This window comes from Numenius arquata, chromosome 2 (assembly GCF_964106895.1).
Source record: "Numenius arquata chromosome 2, bNumArq3.hap1.1, whole genome shotgun sequence".
NCBI classification, from domain to species: Eukaryota; Metazoa; Chordata; class Aves; order Charadriiformes; family Scolopacidae; genus Numenius; species Numenius arquata.
In genome coordinates, this window is record NC_133577.1 from 86,662,534 (window position 1) to 86,681,099 (window position 18,566).

Genomic DNA, 18,566 nt, shown 5'->3' on the forward strand with positions numbered 1-18,566 from the left:
TGAAAAGGAAATAGGAAAAAGGAAGAAAACATGCAATATTACGAAGTGCAAAAACATGAAAGTCTGAGCTATTTAGGTATTGAAAAGTGAAAAAAGATAGCAGGTGTAAATGATAAATTACAGATTTCAATGTCTAAGCAGAAGACACTGGATAACTAACCACAGTAATAATGATAAAGTTAGTAAGTATGACAAACTGAAAGACCTGTAAACAGAGCCATCTGATCCACTACTTTAAGAGAAAACAGGTCAAATCTTTTGCGATCATTTAGAATGTGAATAATACAGACATGGAAAACAAATGCAGGAAAAAAAATAGAGCATATTGCACCAGTAGCCAAACTAGGTTTGAACGAGTCAAAGCTGGAAATCACGTTAATACGATGACACCACTTTCAGGACTTAAGCTACTATTCCTGTGTGCCACTGTACTATGTTGTGTCTATGAATTCATACACACACTACTACTAACTGAAGGTTTTGAACTACCTGGTTTCTCAAACTTAAACAAACAAAAGTCAAGGCCCACATATTTTAATATCTGTCTGAAATACTCTTTGCACTGAAGTCAATGATTCTAATCTCTGTCTTAACAAAATACATTTCCAGGCAAAAATACAAGTAAAATTCATAAAACACCAAGAACAACACTAACAATAACAATACATGAAAACATATTTCTGAACGCAAGTTATAATCACATAAATACATACCCCAGTTCAGCAGCTTTTTTTTTCAGTAGAACATTTTCTTCAATTTGAACCTGACAAAGTTCCAGAAAAGTTCTTGATTCTGACCCTTTGATTCTTTCAGTTGTGGGTAAAGTTTGATAGTTTAAGATTTCACCATCAAGAAACTGTAAACGAGGAAGGATCATACACAAGGAAGGCCTTGGAAAAGAAAAAGTCATAACTAGTTTTACAAAAAAATCCTAATGCAGAAACTCCCATTTTATTGATACAATCACATAACAAGACATAACATGATGATAGTTCTCTAAGTATTTGTATATATTTGTCCTTACTTCATATGTTAATTTATTAACTAAAACTTAACTCTTAATAAACCACAGAACTTACCAAGATCTCTTAATACTTTGTATAAAGACCACTGCCTAAACACTGACCACAGGGAGGTCAATGGCAACATACTCAATTCACTAGAGCTAGAATTTTACCTATTTAAACAATAACAGGAAAATTTGACACACTTGTGCATAGGCACCCGTAATACATTTGATTAGTAGGCAACACAGCAAACTAAATCATAGGATTAAGATACAGCACTGATTTTAGTGACACGTTGAAATGTTTAGATTTAAAAATGGCACAAAATACTAACCATTGTCAGTCTTATTCACTTAACCATTTGTATATATCACATAACATGATAATCAGTATGCCTGACAGGGAAAAATAAAAAAATACTATTATCAATACTCTTTCTTTTAGGTTATAGTGAAATACAATCTAGTACTGCAGCCTTGTTTCACATATTTCTTATACCCGACCAAATTGGTTGAAAGTTTCAAAACTGTAAAATAATTTAAATCAATACATCAATATTTTAATTAAGTTAGTTTTAAGTACCACTTAGTAAGTTCTGAAAGAATACCTTAGTAGGCTGTAAGTCCCCTTACAATTAAAAAAGATAATACTGTTGTCAAAATTTTAGAACTCCCTTACTATTCCCTGTGAAGGCAAAAGACTATCACTCAGCTCAGACAATATACACTAAGTTTAAAATCAGAGGAAGTTTCTATGACTGAGTTAGAATATTCCAAAATGTAGGTCAATAGAACAAAATATTGCTTTTTGAAAATATAAAACTTTCCTTCTCTAGAGCCCACTAATGTAAGAATAACACTGTCTGAAATACTTTGGAATAAAACAACGGGTTTAGGTAGACAATCCATGAACACATATAGAGAAATTACCAAAGCTGATGTTGAATAGTGATACATCAAAAAACTGCCATATCAAAAGTTGATTGATGCTGGAAGTATTGTGTCTTAGAGCTATGGGATCTCAACACTAGTTTTTCCAGCTGGGCTTCTCCTGGTGAAGGGCTGAGTCAATATTTCATTTAGTGAAAACTTCCTGGTGAATATTCTGTCACTTAAGAGGCTCTATTAATCATTACAGCATTGAAACACATTCCCCTAGGAGTGCTCAAACTGATCCCAGGGTTTAATTTTTAAAAAGCAATTTCTTACTACTTCACTTTTGTTGGTGTTATCGCTGGCTGGACATGAAAGTACAAAACCGATCGGGAAATTTTACAACTAATTCCTTTGTTGGTATCAAGGGGTTATGTAAAGTTCACTGGAACATATTGCCTGAAGTTACGGTCAATGCTGTATTCAGCAAATCCATATTTTATAGTGTCCCATACTTTAAATCCTTTAGACAAATGAATCTCTTGTCTAATCATAAAAACTCTATTGGGCCAAACAATCTAAAGTGTCAGTTCTTATAGTTAAATTGGAATTCAGAAAGTTTTTCCCCTCTAGGTTACAAGTGAAATAAAAGTTCTATAAAATAATGAGAATTAAAACAATACAAATGGTAATTTAAAATATTGTCACAGTCACAGAATTTTATTCAAAAAATTACCTACAGGAACCATGGGAGTGCAAATAAGTTGGTTTATTAAAAAACAAACAAAATAACTTAGAATGTATTTATACAGCTATCTTTTAAACTACTCAAACATTACCAACTAAAAGCTTCAAATAGGGTTTTTTTCCCCACTGGAATACTAATCAGAAATTTATACAAAAATCTTCTAATGGAAGATATACATGTAAGGGTGGTTTTGTTTTTGTTTTTTTTCCTTAATAAACCCATACTCTAAAACACACATACCCTAAACTTTGTTATTGTTATACAAGGCAATCTAATATAGCAAACATGAACACAATTTATCTAAACACACTCCTGTGTAACATTGCCGTGTAAAGCCTCACCTGTAACTCACTTGAAATTATACAAAGAACAATTTTGGTTATACTTGAAAATCGCTAAGCTTAAAAAAAAAAATCATATTTTTCTAATAAAAAAAAATCTCAGTCACCTGTTTTAATTACATCCAAAATTAAAGTCCAACTGTTGTGTCTCATTTCATTTCCTCAGACATTTTATTATGTCAACACTTTCCTAGGTAAATACTTGATTTCCTTAGCTGAAAGAATTGGTAATGATTTAAATTCTTACTGATTAAATGTTTCTTTGTACATTTAATGGAATTACAGTAAGAGTTCACTAACAGACACTCTACCATTTCAACACATGTATTCTGGAACATCATCTAAAAATTGCGTTTCCAACTTGTCATTCTGCTCTTGAAGGCCTGTAGACTAGAAAGTATTAATTCTAAGGAAGATGAAAGAACACTTCACATTAAATTAACAGCACTACTGTACTTTTGCTGAGCAATTCTCTCAGACTGCTTTAAGTTTTGATGGCATTGACCCATGTAGAGGGTTTCAGACCACAGAATTCTCAAGAAACCATGAGACTACTACCAAAATACAAAAAAACCCACCCAGCCTATCCATGTACAATTTTATTCATATGGTTTACAAATACAATCCTATCCCAACTACTCATTTCAGGGATTACAGTGACTGCATCTCATTTCATGTGACAAGTTCCCTTTCTATCTCATCTAGTTTTTATACATACACATATGATAGTTTCTAGGATAAGCCATTTAATTTTTTTTCCAGATTAGTATTTCCATATTATACATCACTGGAGGGCAAAAAACAGCATTATTTTTACATCTGTGTCTCTTTCATAATCATGAAAGCTATTAATTTTTGGTGTAAGATAAAGAATTCTCAGAACAATAAAAAAACAATAAAAAAAGTCTAAGCTGAATGGTCTAAATCAATCATTCATTCCAACTTTTTCTTCTAAATTTTTTCCTTGAAATATGGTAAGCCAAGGATTCCTTGATACATTTATTATAAATACCACCCTTTCTCTAGCTACATGCAGTGTGAAACTGTTACAGCAGCAAGACTGTTAAGCAGTGAATGGATGAAGTGATGGAAAGGAGTAAATAAGAAAAAAACACACAAAACAGCAAATCTGAAAAAAAAAAAAACCCCACACTAAGAAGTATGTGATACTCAGAAACTGATGCTTCTGAGAAGGGCAATTAAGCAGTGTAAGAACATTAATAATAAAAGAAAAAATAAAGGTTTTAAACTGTACAGATTAAAGAGAAGGAGGAAAAAAGTTGAGCGGATGGTCATGTCTTCGTGCAAAAGTTTTAAGGAAATGTAAAATAGGGTAATAAAGGTCAGACAAAACCTCAGTCAGAAAGTTGAAGCTACCAAAGGTGGTAAACTTGTCAGTAAAGAGGAACAACCAGAATTCATGCTGAAAAAGAAGATACTGTGATCAATGGACAAAGAAGCAGCTCCAAATTAACAGCAAAAAGGAGGCATATATCAACTTTATTATTTCTGCATTTGCCTAAAGAAATTATCATAAAGAAAAATACTCATTAGGATAACAGTTAAACAGCATAGAGACCACTGTTGAGTTTTAGCACAAACTGCCTCTTATCAAGGTTCCAAGTGCTAGGTCAAACATCAAGATTTTTGTTTAAACAAAACTACAAACTGGAATTCTTAGAAAATAAAGATCACATAATGGAATTTTATTTGTTATTTTCTTATAATTCTCTTCCAATTTGTTGCAATGTTTATACCTCTCTTCTACTATTTAACTAACATATGTACACCAAGTTTTTGGCTGATTTTGATTCATGAGCAAGATATATATACACCTAGTTTTTGTCTGATTTTAATTTAGGAAATTAATTTATTTTCTTACCTCCAATTCATTTCTTGGAGAAGAGGATTTCCACTAAGTGACAACTCCCTTAGTTTATGACAGCCACTTAACCATGTAATGATACCTTTAAGGTCTGTAGTGTAGTAGGAAAGAAAATTAAATAAAAGTTTTAATGCAAAACCATGTTATTTCTTATACAACCTTAAATAAAAGTAAAATGTACCCAAATCAAGAAGTACTACAAGCAATTCTACTACCTATACAGTATAGTTATAATCAATAACATTTATGTTTGGAAAATATTTAAATATTTTCTGTATAAATGTCTCATAAATAAATGGGAACAATCAAATTCAAAAAAGTTTACAATTTAATTAAGAAGTTCTTGTTTGGATCAGGTTTTATGTTTTTTAAACAACTCACCTGACAAGCAGTTATTTTTGATATCCAGCTTTTCCAAAGATACAAATGAATTTAAAGGCACAAGCTCAGTTAATCTAAGAACAAAACAGAAGAGGGGTGGGTTTTTTCCAATTAAATAAAAAAGCAGTTCATAAACAGAAAGGCACCAGAACCTTTTAGTTATGACAATTTACTTATTTACATAAGAAAATACTCATTTAGCTATCCAAGGTGCTAGAACTAATTACTGACTTTTTAACTTGAAAGCATTTTGTAGTCTTCTCAGTAGATCAGTTTTTTAATATTTACTCATTAATGTTTTGTTTTATCTCATAAATATTTCATTCAGTTTCTTGTATTTAATGCTGAGGATCTTAAGTCTTTTTGCTCTACTCAATCAGCTTTTCTTTAGGGACAATAACTAGAATGAAACTAACAGAAGGCCCTGATTCTGGAGAAGAAATAAAATCTGCTTTTCCTCTTCCTTCATTTCTCATTGCTCAAACTTGTTGTCAATTTGTTTCTCTTCTCCACTCAGCATATTACTTCCTAGATCCTAAAACTAGCATAATCGTTGTCACAGTTGTATTTCTTAACAGTTCAAGGCTGCACTGTTCTGTAACATATTTTTAGTGCTTCCTCTACAATACTGCTTCTGGAAGACAGTGTCAAATAGGTGCCTATTATACAGACTGTTTTGGAATTGCTCTTCTTGCATATCAGAGCTTTTCTGGTGCAATAAAGCAGCAAAGCAGTAGTTAAAGCCATGACAAAATTCTTATTTGTAGTATTGAATAGTAAATGTAAGGAAACTGAGCTGACATTCATCTATACAAATAATTTTGGACTGTAAGATGTGTATTATCACTACTATTAAAACATTAGCATCCAGTGTTATTCAAGTTTCTTTGTAAGAACAATCAGGAATTGATGCAACTAAGAAAGAATATTGAATGGTTTGGTCAGTTGCCAGGTGATTTCCAAATATTACCTTTCAGATTAAAACGTTTATTTTGTTTTATCTTAAATATGAAAGAAGAAGGAAAAATTAAAATCAAGATGCAAAAAAACCCAGTCTGCAACTAAAATGAGAATGTTTATGTATAAGTACATACTAAATCAAGTATATCTTTTTAAAAAAAAAAATAAAATATATGTTTAGGTACCTTGTTTCATCCCTGTAAGGACAAGGCTTAAGCATAATGAGAGAACATGCCACGGTAACACCAATGGCAACTGGTGTGTGGTCACTTTGTCACTGTTAATTTTCATGGAAAGAAGTATTTTCTAAGGGTTATAGTGCCTTTGAAAGCTATAAATCAAAATTCTTATGGTCAGAAACATGACTCACTCCATGAAACTTACAAATGGTCTGAGCCAAAAATTCTTATTTGTTGCTGATATGTGCGATTATGGTGTGTTTCCAGCTCCTGCATTCCAGCTGAAAGACAGAACTAGATTTAACTCTGATGCAGAAATTCTGGACTAAATGCTGGTTGTAGATTCTTTAATCTTACTGAAAATTTTTTGATATGCAAAACAGAAAAAAAATAATCCTTTCCATGTTCAGTTGACAAGTATTTCTACATGACAACATAACATTTTAATAGTAAATTCAGAGAAACAGCTATAAAACCAATTGAGCATATGTCACGATACTTCCATTTCTTTCTCAGACCATATTGTGAAGTTGTCCTGTTTCTAGTCCTATTTAGTTCTATTACTTCCCTGGCAGTTTTCCATGGAACAATATAAATATGAAGAAGTATTAACTCTAAAAAGTATTGGGCCTTATATGTAGATCTGTACATAGTACTACAAATACTAGCATTTTAGGTTCTCATGACCAGTCAACAGTACGTAAATATATTTAATATTTGTAACAAATATCATCATAGATACTAGTGGCTAACAGTATGGCTGCAAAGACTGAAAATACATGATTCAGATTATAGATTTACATATTCAGAAATATCCAGGAAAATAAACGTTGTACTTTGCACAAGGGATGACAGATAATGCAGTATTTTTTTATTTATAGTGAGTGAGTTCTCTGAATCTTTATCAGAATACGCTGTGGTGAATTAGAAATTGCCTACTGGACTATCCTTGCCTGCCATTGGCATTATGAGAGTTAAAATGTTTCCCCGTCATTCTATAGCTTTCCCTTTACTCACATTCTTTGTTAATTTTTTTCCTAAGAAAATTCAAACCAGAAAGACAAAGGACATTACTGAAAACTTAATACTACTTGACCTTGTCACATTAGCCCTGGGCATAAGAGAGATATAAATTACAAAGAAGACACAAGAGTAAAAGATATTCACAAAAAAGCATGCTATAACTTCCTCTTTCTGCTCCCATTTAAGGCTGTAGCAAGACAGGACACAGATAGCCACAGAAACTCTATGTCAGAAAACAAGCTTTAAGAGACTAGAATAGTTGCAAGTATGCATCAGAGAAAATAAAGATTGCTTTTCTGAACACGAATAGCAATTAGCGCTCAGGATGGTCCAAATCCTGCTGTGCATCTGCTTTTCCTCAGAAAAAATATCATTGATGTTAACAAGTCATTAGCTGGAAGGAGGACAAAATAATTAAAAATTACATTATATTAATCTAGATCTTCAAGTAAAGCCCACATTTCTTCTTCATTCTTTAAAAATAAAAATATTTTAGTTTGCAATATTCACCATATTTAACAGTAATAATCAAATATAATGTAGGAAAATTGTCACTTAGCCACTTGTTTATTGAATACTCGGCTAAGCAGTACTTCAACTGTATTGCTCATGGTGCCAGATACTTAGAGATAAACTTATCAACAGCAAAGAATTACTGAAAGTGATCAAAAAAATCTAGACTGGTAAGGATGGGGTGGGGAAAACCACTGTACATAAGTATAGCTTTTTCATGACTGAGTTCAACATCCAATGACATTTAGATTTATTATAACAACTCTGGAAAAAGTGGTTAAATTCTCAAAACATGATGGCTTGCAGTGACAGAGAGTTCAAGTCTTACATCTGAGAAGTTAGATTAAGAACATAGATACCATATATATTTAAGTAGGGAGAACTAAGAAAGAATTAAGCTGACTTTTTAGCATTTCTATTATAAGACTTTTAGCAATAGCATGCATCTAGTAACAAAAACATGGGAGCAACATGTTCACAAAGAATTTGATTCTGGCCAAACTAGTTTCCCAAAAAACCTGAATTTTTGCAGATGACTGCATTTTTTAAAATATTTTTTTATCTATCACACTTAGATTAACGAAAAACAAGAGGTAGTAAAAACCAAAAAGGAACTTTGCCATATTAACGCTGTATTAAAAAAGAAATTTAAGAGGCATAAATTTGTCTATTTTGAAGTTGCAAAAAAAGTCTACCTGAGCAACAGATTGATTTACTGTCTCACTGTAAAACTTTTAAATGAAAAAGACATTAACGAGTAAACTACATAATTAAGTGGGATTACATGTAAATATAAATACCACATGAACTCTTAACACATATTAAATATGTATTCATTTTAGTCCCAGGGGTAAGGTTTTTCCCCTCTTAGACCTAAATCTTTATCTACAACAGAAGAAAAAAAAGAAAATAAGCCTTTTTTAAACAGTTGTGTTCTCCAGCTGCTATAAAACAGAGCACAGATCTTCATAGTCCCAGTTCTGCAGTAACCAAGTCAAGAGAATATTAATCATTGGCTTTGGTCAATTGCACATTGACCAAGTATATGCTTTGTATGTGAAAGCCACAATAAAACACTTAATAAAAGCAGCAGTGGTGAAATAGCTGCCATTTTTATATTTGAAGGAGTTAATCACTACCTGTTATGTTATAATTCCTTGTTGCTAGGTTTTAGGTTTGAAAAAATTAATTTTTGGAGGGTTTGGTTTTTTTTTTTTAATCTTTGGCAAATTCTGGTATATGGTACAGACAAAGCATCACAGGAATAAAATAAAAAAAAAAAATCTAAAAATTACCATAAGAATTTTCTTTTCACAGTACCTCACTTTTAGAAAGAATACAGATTCACAGCATTACCATTATATGGGCTTCCTGCAATCAGTAAAAAGGAAATGGCACTCAGTGCACACTTGAAAAAAATTCACAAAATAGCACTAGCTGTAGGATGAAAGTAAAGAAACAGCTTTTCTTTCAACAACTTACTCCATTACATTCACCATTTCTATAGAAAATTGAGTTACTTATGCTATAGCACACACATATGGAGCTGCTTATAAGTGTACATAAAGTGAGTGTAACAGAGCAGGCTACTGAAATGACATGAATTTTGAGGCTTTTAATATGCATTTAAGGCTATCTTGTCCTGTTTGTCACAAAGATTTGAGATAAGCTATAGATACATAAAGGAAAGAAAGGGAACTGTTTGGGGAGGAGACGTGTTTATTTTCAGCACATCCAGTGCTGAAAATATGCAAAAATATGTGCTTTCTCCCAGTCCAGCAGAAGAAACTCAGTGGACCAAACACTGCATCATCTCATCTTAGCCACCAGAAAACCAGAATAAGCACTACAATGGACATCAAAATCTGAAAGATCACAGGATAGGCAAGTGACACAAGGTACGTCTACATGGCCAGTCCAGCATAAGCTCGATCCAGAGGCTGCATTCAAACTATGCCTGAGACCATGCTCCTAAGTCTGTTCTTTCCCTAGCAGGCACATGAGGTCTTCAAGGAGTTTTGCAAACTTTTTATTACAGAAGGCATAGCTATGTCTTAATGTTAACAAAAAAACAAAGCAGAGGAGAGGTGGAAACTACAAGAAGATAGAGCCATATTACCGCACAAAAAGCTGAACAGGACAAGGGAAAATAAAAGTGAAGAACACGAATTACATCAATACGTGTGGTTCAGAATCTAACACTTAACAAATAATGCTTTTGTTAATCACAGGCAGGAAGCACTTTCTCCGCACTCCAGAATAATTAATAGAACAAAAAAACCCACAAAACCCCAGCAACTTGAAGATTAGATTCTGTAAATATAGCTAGGTGTTATATTTACATCCAAGAATTTACACGCATACTTCTTCATAAGAGGTGATATGAAACCAATCTGAAAAGTTATATAAAAATATAAGTTGCATATAAGCAAATAACATTAATTTTCCATGAAGGACACTCCTTGTAATAACAGGAATCAGTCTTACAAATCTTTTCTCCCTCGGGCTCCCAGCTACAGTTGACTTTGCTGAACTGAATGTCACATAGGATGGGATTCATCTGTTCAAATGTAGACACCTACATATGAGCTGGTCATTTGGACTCTGCTAATAGTCAATGAAGATGAACAGGCACTTATATTATATGATTAGTCTCAAAGTAAATGTCTAAAAATGTCAGATGAATCACACTCTAAAAGAATCTTCACTAACAGGAAAGTAGAGTGATTAGTTCAGAGTGTATATTCTGAATAGTGTGTGTAAAAGAGTGTATTCGATTTGTTTAGATGAGATCAATCTCATTCAGAGCCAAATGAACAGTATAGAAAAATAATTAATTTATAGCAATTTAAAATTCATTTTACTACTAAAATATTGTAAGTTATAATAATTGTCCCATATTTTTTTGGCAGAATTTAAATTGAGAAAAAGGGGGTGGGAGTGGGGAAATTAAAATTATGATTCCTGAATATCTGATCATTCTAACTCTACAGACGTACACATTAGCTTAGAAAATCAACAGAAATGTAATTACAGAGTACTTGAGTGCATGATCTAGTTTTACGCTGCTTGTCTTGATCCTTCTTTTTAATTTTATACCTTTCAAATTGAACCATAAGAGTGAAAAATTAAAGTGAATGCGCTTGTTTTGGAGGGCATTAATACATGTATGTAAAGTAAAACCCAACATTCTCATTTGTCCTTTTTAACGCTAGTAGTTGCACTTAACATAGCCTTCAAAGTCTGTTTTGAATAAGCTAGCTGTGAAATATGAAGTTTGACAGACATATTCTAGAGACAATTGCTAAAGAAAAGAAAAGAAAAAAACCACCACAGTTTTAATAATGCCACAATGGTAAAAAATTATTTTCATATAACATCTAATAGAAAAAATTACACTTCATAGTTAATGCTGTTTCAAATTTTGTTAGCCAAAGGTAGCCAATGTCATTATTTGTCAACCATATATTTTCAAAGAATATCTGGAAAAGATAGTGATATTTTAACCATAATGAGAATTATACTTTTCAGATAAGTATTATGTTGGTAAATTCCTCTGCATCAGCTTTGTAAGCTGAAGAATGTTTTTTGCTTACCTATTTTGAGACAGCAAAAGAGTCTGCAATAGAGGCAACCAATACAAAGAAAGCATTCTCACAGCAGAAATGCTATTGTCATCCAAATATAGTTCTCTTAGAAGAACATGATTTTCCAGCCTTGGAAGCTAAATAGAAAAGAAATGGTTATTTAAAATTAATATAAATTAGAGAAACAACAATGGAATGCTTACCAGACGCTTTTCATAAATCATTATTAAATAGAAGCAAAAAACACATTTTGGATGTATGTATAATGTCCTTATTATGTATGTACTTGTTGTCACGCATATCAGTTGTCACCTACATATCAGGTGATAAGTATTTTTTAATATTTTAAATTATATTTTAATATTCCTAGTCTGAATAGTTAATACAAATCAAAAAGAAAAAAAAGTCAAGAGTCCAAGAGCCACAGTCTTACTATTTTATTCATGCAGTTATTTGCTGCTTATTGACAATGGTTTTCCTCTCTTGGCTTCATAAGAGAATCATTGTCAGTAAATATAAGTAAGTGTACAGTTAGCAAACTACTTTCCTATTTTAAGTGCTGCATCATGAACTTCAACTTTTGGAAGATCAGCATACATCAAATCAGCCTGAACTATTACTTATATGTAGTGATAATAAAATTTTATTACATTTTAAACAAAGAATCAGCATCATATAATACACACTGAAGATTAAATGCTATAAACAAAGGAGGGAAATATAATTATTGAGGAGCCAATTTTTCAAAGACTCAGGAGCAAGCAAATATTTAACTGCCAGCTGTTTGTATCTTTGAAAAATCTCCCTCTAATGGGGGAAAAAAAAAGCCTACCTAAGAGCATGAAACATCCCACAGTAAGCACAGAGCACATGATCAGCATTCTGAAAAATATGATTATTACCAAAGACGTATGCATAACAGCCTCTGAATTCAAAGCTTTTACCTCCTGGAGGTTATTGCCTTGCAACTTCAGAATTTGAAGTAGGCCACAATTCTCAATGCCTTCAACTTGTGTGAGATGATTAAAAGAACAGTCTAGGTGAATAAGGCTAGGTGCCTCACAAAGACCTTTTGTGCTGATTAATTGATTATGGTCCACAATTAATTGCTGAAGATTTTTCAGTGACTCCAGACCACCTGTAAATTAAAGATTTTAGCTGAATTAAGCCATAACAAAATAAAAACCTATTGGCTTTCAAGTACTAAGAAAACTCTGAACTTTCAATATATTACCTACAGTAGCAATTACTATCAGTCCCGTATAAAGTTTTTTAAAAATTGCTGTATTTTGACTCTATCAAATATACAATGTGTACAGTTCACAAATTTCTGGTCCTGTTAACCAAGCAATAATAACAGTTCATAACCCCTTTAGCACTTTGTTTGGTACAGAACATTCTATTAGTGATAAACTATACTTACTATGCTTTAAGCACTTTGTAACTGCTACGCAGAACCTATAGGCTCTATGAAATGCTAACAACCCTCTTAAAATCACCCCTCAGAATGAAAACAGTACTTATGTTTGAAAGTTAAAAAAAAAAAAAATCAAAAATGAAGTAATGAAAATTAAGTTATCAGCAAATTAAGAAAAAATTGTGCTAAAACTTATGTCAGCACCCCTCTATTATCCAAGTGCACCTTGTTTAAGGAATTGTTATATTTTTAATGAATAAATTTATAAAGAGAATTTAGTGTCTTTAATTATGAAGCTATACCTCTGCAGCCATTACACTCTCATCAAACTTACTCCTGCCAGCTAGTGTAAAGAGCAAGAATGTGTGCGATCTCTACCCCAAAACGATGCAAAGGAAAAAGCTCCTGTTAGCGCCTGCTTCTTTCACACAATTTTTCCCAAATCATCCTCTTACAACAGCAAAAATCACACTCTCTTTCCATGATCTTACACATGCTAGATGTTCTGCAATGACACTGTTTAGTCTGACTTGCTACAGGTCCAAGAAGCTTTCCTGTATCTCTGTAGTAAAACTCCTTTAAAAGGTCAGCCTTTACAAAACATGTCAAATAAGGAATTTCTGAATTTACTTTTCTTTCATGTACTCTTCGCAGGATTGTTTGAGGTAATACTTTGTCTCATCTTTATCTCACCCAAAACTTCCCAAGTTCCCAAAAGGAAGTTGGGCAAGCTTTACAAAGGTGAATGTCTTTGTGATTATCCTCCAAGAATAACATGGATTATGAGACCAGAAACCAGTTTGCACCACAGATTATTAAGAATACGGAAGAGGAGTTTAAAAAGAAAGTTAATTAGAAGAAGATAACAGAAGTAAGAAATTAAATACCAAAATTAGCAGTACATTTAAAAAAACCTAAACAAATATAGGCCTTTGAATCATAGTAATTTAAAAATGGAAAGCACCTACTGGAAATAACACAATTGCCTGATATTAAAGAGATATCATCCTAAATCTAAAACAAATGTCCCATACTGTAACTTCAAAACTGTGCTTTAGGAAATAAATATACAAACCTTTGATTATTGTGAAAGAATTTCAAACATGTCTATGACATACTATCCTGACTGCAAGATCCTCACCTGTATATTTTTTTTTTATGCTTCGCTAAAAATAAAAAAGGAATCAGCACCATCTAGTGGTCTCAAAACAATTTCTTTTCAATGTTAAATTTAACAGCTCCCAGAGTAGTCCTTAAATCTCTACTTTTAAGTTTTCAGCATAGCAGTACTGGAAACTAAAAGCACTGAATTAGTCTGGAGTAGGACAGAGAGGAGAGACAGCACACACACTAAGGCAAGGAGTTGATGCAGGATCTGGAAATTTCCTATTCTGCATGCTGCACAAAGCACTTTTTTTACATCTCCTTCTCATCTGTCTTGTTTAATTAGACCAAATGACATTCGGAACAGACATGCCGAGGCTACATACAATGGGTTCACAATCTATTCTGGAAATTTCATAGTACAAACAGATGGTATTTTAATGTTTCTTCTGCACACATGCACAATTGAAAATAAGCATGAAAGTCTTCTGCACATTTCCAGAAGCTATTCTCTGTTTTACATAAGATGCAACCAACAACAGCCATAGCAGTATAAAGGAAAATGCATTCGGCTGAAAAACATGGTTTCCGCAAGATTTGTGGAGAACCTTTATGTAAGGAGCTCTCAGCAATTTGCAAAGTGTAGCTGGAAATCCTTAGCCCTCTCTTGGACTCTCTCTTAGCTATCAATGCAGTTCTGCAGTAACTTCTGTGTGACAAAGGTGAATTACAAGAGAAGAGTGAAAGCTGACAGTGCACATGGAGATGAAAAAACACACAAAAATACCCCAAAACTGAAAGGTGTCTGATAAAAAAACAACCCTATGTGCTTTCTTAAAAAGAGTAGGTCCGAAGAAGCATTTACCCCTATCCATGGATATGTATTGCTATTAGCACTGCCAGGATTCTAGCCACCATACTATGGCAATATAGACACCCCGACACCCTACAAAAGCGTATTCTATGACTCAAGTCAAAATACTACTTTTCGTGTAAGAAAACTTCAGCAAAGCATTCATCTTCCAAATACAAACATATGCACTGAACTTCAGTGTATTACTGACACAATTACTTAATTTATGATCATGCATTCTTAAGTGGAAAAGCATAATTGAGACACATTTCTCATACTTTTACTGTTATTTTTAAGGTTTTTCTGGTAACTCTATTTTTCCCCCTAATGATGCTATATTTCAATGAGAGGAGAAAAAAAAAGGAAAAAAGAAATCATAGTACACTTGAAGTTGCCTACCATAAGTTATTAAAACAGAAGTATTACAAACATAAATAAGCCTTACTTAGGAAAAAGCCCACAGCCTTTCTTAAAGCTGAATGAACAGGACATCGCAGCGCATTGCAGCTTGCAAAATTGTTAATGGATGTCCTGCAAGATTTACAGATGGAGAGGATACAATAACTTCTTAAAACCCATAAATCCATTTTTGTGTATTCTATGTGACTACTTACAACTAATATGTTATTATATGAAATAAATCCTGTATTATGCATCTGTTTTAACCAGATATCCTCAAAGCAACTCTGGAGAGGAGGAAGACAGATTCCAAGATGATTTTTGTGAACGTTTATTTACCTGCTCAAATTCATTAGAAACTCAGTAAACATAGCAGCACACTGCATAAAACAGAAAGGATTTTACTCGGCCTGTACAAAGATGTCACATTCCACACAGATGCCACATTCCTAAATGTCACCCACTAATACTATGTTGTTCTTGCAGTAGTCTTACAGATATTTTTATCAAATGAGATAAATCTGAATAAGAATCTTATCCAGCATTGTTGGCCACAAGGATATACATGAAACTTCTTTAATTAGTTTATTCTATTTTTTCTCATTAGGGTACTGATATGCTTTTTCAGTAAACACTGATATTCCAGTACCTTTATTCTCAGGAATTATAAACTCTGTTTACAAACACTAACATTCCAAATTTGCACATATTAGCAAAAAACATTGAAAATATCAACATTAAACCCTCTAAATCTACAGATTTTTATTTTAAGCTTCTCCATATCCTGTTTGCTATGCCTTGTTATTTATCACAGAATTGCATTATCCAATTATCCATGTTCATATTGTTTCAATCTCCTTTTTTTTTTTTTTAAGAGTGGAAACCATTTACTTACATAAGTGTCTTATGTGAACATGTTTTATCTATGAGCTTAATAATTGTTTATATTATTTTCCTGCTAGTCATCAAGAAAATAAAGCACGTCCATAAACTTTAAATAAAATTAAAAATCTAAATCAAGACAAATAAAATAAAAATAAAAACGTCCTTATCCATTTCCAGCTCTGCAGTCTTTCCAAGTAACATCTTATAGCTATATAGTTATCCGTATTTTGGGGGCTTTTACAAATTTCACAGTATGTCATACACCAAAACCCAAGTCCCTAGAATATAGGGAAGCTGTTAAATCTAGTTCTGTTCCATCTGCTGTGCTGCCTTCTTGAAAGAAATTTGCTACTTTCAAGCCCTGAGAGCTCCCTTTCAGGTAATGATCTGGCAATTTACTACTACGTTTTCTCAACTGTTAATGTTGCTTTTGATGGACCACTAATGGTCTTCCCTCCACACATCATTCTAAAAACAAAAATTGGTTTCTCCACTTACATACAGCAAAACTCTTGGTTATTTACACTGCATTACACTTTCCTGATCCTTTGCCAGTAGAAAAGGCTCTGGATCCTGATTACATCTATACCAAATCTACGTAAGACAAGGTTTACAATGCAATATTTTTGGCTTGCCAGAAGCTGAGACACAGTATCTACCCCTTAGGCATTTTACAGTCCGAGCAGCAGTACAAGCAGAGAGGCAGCACAGGCAGAGAGGCAAACACTTGTTCACTACATGAACAATTCCTGGCTGGCCAACAGAAAACATCTATCTCCTGGCAGAAAGGTTTCATGTATTGATGTATCTGCTGAGTGGTCTGGGTGTATGTAAATTCTAACTGGTTGACTGCATGCTAAAGGTACACCTGTTGCCTGCCAACTGTTGGACCTAACAAATATAATAATCTGCCTTTGTAAATATAGTAGGGGTTGGCACACCTGCTCTGCCTAAATGCTTTGTGAGATTTTACCTTAGACTCATTCTTTTTTCCAGCTTTGGGTCAATGAGCAGCAGTGAAGAGCCAGAACGGGAGGAAAATAAAGAACAATAGTTTGGAGTCAGAACAGGCAGCATTTTATTCAAAAGAGAGGCCGTGGTCCAGTGTTAGTATGGTTCACAAACTCAGACAGATAATATGATTTACATGTAACTACTTACTGTGCCAGTCAGGAACACACTGGAATTCTCTGCAGCTGCAAGGCTAGGCCTTATATTAATTGCTTCTGTGGATAAACTAAACTCAGGCTAATCACGTATTCCAGCTGAGTTAGTGCAGGTAGTATTAGGGGCCCTTCTAGAAAGATTTTTAGTTCTCTTTGACTAACAATAGTTATATGACTGGGCAGATGGAATACATGGCAGTAGCTAAGCCATAGTACAAATAAATGTGAAGCTGAGTATGCTTTGAAATGCAGGTCTGTTCTGTTTCCACATTCTCCTTGGGCTTAGCAGCTGGCTGGTCCTGGATCCAAGCAAAGTATAATTCTGAATATAAACAGCACAAATATTGTTATACAAATAGGAATGGTTTTTTATTAACTTTCTTACCAATTCGAGTGATTCTATTGTAGGAAAGTTCAAGATTTTGGAGATTTACACAGCCATCTAAGCCACAAACTGATGAAAGATGGTTCTTATTCAGAATCAGAACACAGAGATTTTCTAGATTTTCACAGTCAATTATCTGAATGTTGTTTTCCTGCAATATAGGAAAATGAGACTATTAAATAGCACCCGAAGTGAAATAGCAGAATTAAGTGTAAAAAAAAATGATAGATTGTCATAATTCCTTATTTTTATCCTGAACTTCTAGCTAGGAGTAAGAGCATATCTATTTTTTTTCCATTAGGAAAATAAATTGATGAGTCATAGAAACTGCCTTTTGTGTCCTGCTGAGACTGAGCAAAAATACATCTCAAACTTCATTCTGGCTCTGAAAATGTCCAGAAGTTGAAATAAAAAGTGTAATGAGAAGTTAAGGACAGAGTGATCTCCATTTACGCTTTCCTAGCTTTTCCAATCCTGGGAAAGTGAACTAAAAAACTGCATAGAAACAATCATATTTACTAGAAACTAATGAAGACAGTGATGACTTTGCGGGAATCCTATTTATCAATTGTGAAAATCTGCATTTAGATGTATTTTGGTCAAACATTAACACTGTTCTCAGCTAATGTTCTTCCCCCAAGAGATCTTGCTCTTAAGATCCCTCTACCCAGGCCATTTTAATAATGCTTCCTCAGATTTTTATTTCACTATTTGCTGCCCTTGCTTTTTAAATCTGGTTTTCACCTGCTCAACAGGTGCTCAGACAAACAAAACTTAAATTCCTTGCCTTTGTAACAAACCAATTGAGCCAAGGAATCTAATTCCTGTTCCAGGATTAACATGCTGACTAGATTTAGGTGC

The 18,566-nt window shown here is 33.2% G+C and overlaps 1 protein-coding gene across 1 annotated transcript in view; it reads right to left on the bottom strand.

The window, feature by feature from the left end:
• Positions 1-18,566, bottom strand: part of LRRIQ1 (leucine rich repeats and IQ motif containing 1) — a 113,956-nt gene that overhangs the window by 85,123 nt on the left and 10,267 nt on the right. Inside the window, exons 9-14 of the mRNA XM_074168290.1 lie at positions 17,706-17,856; positions 12,441-12,634; positions 11,506-11,633; positions 5,235-5,308; positions 4,851-4,944; positions 714-890 (exon numbers count right to left, since the gene is read on the bottom strand). Of these exons, the coding sequence (XP_074024391.1) occupies positions 714-890; positions 4,851-4,944; positions 5,235-5,308; positions 11,506-11,633; positions 12,441-12,634; positions 17,706-17,856 (818 nt within the window). The remainder of the gene's footprint in view (positions 1-713; positions 891-4,850; positions 4,945-5,234; positions 5,309-11,505; positions 11,634-12,440; positions 12,635-17,705; positions 17,857-18,566) is intronic.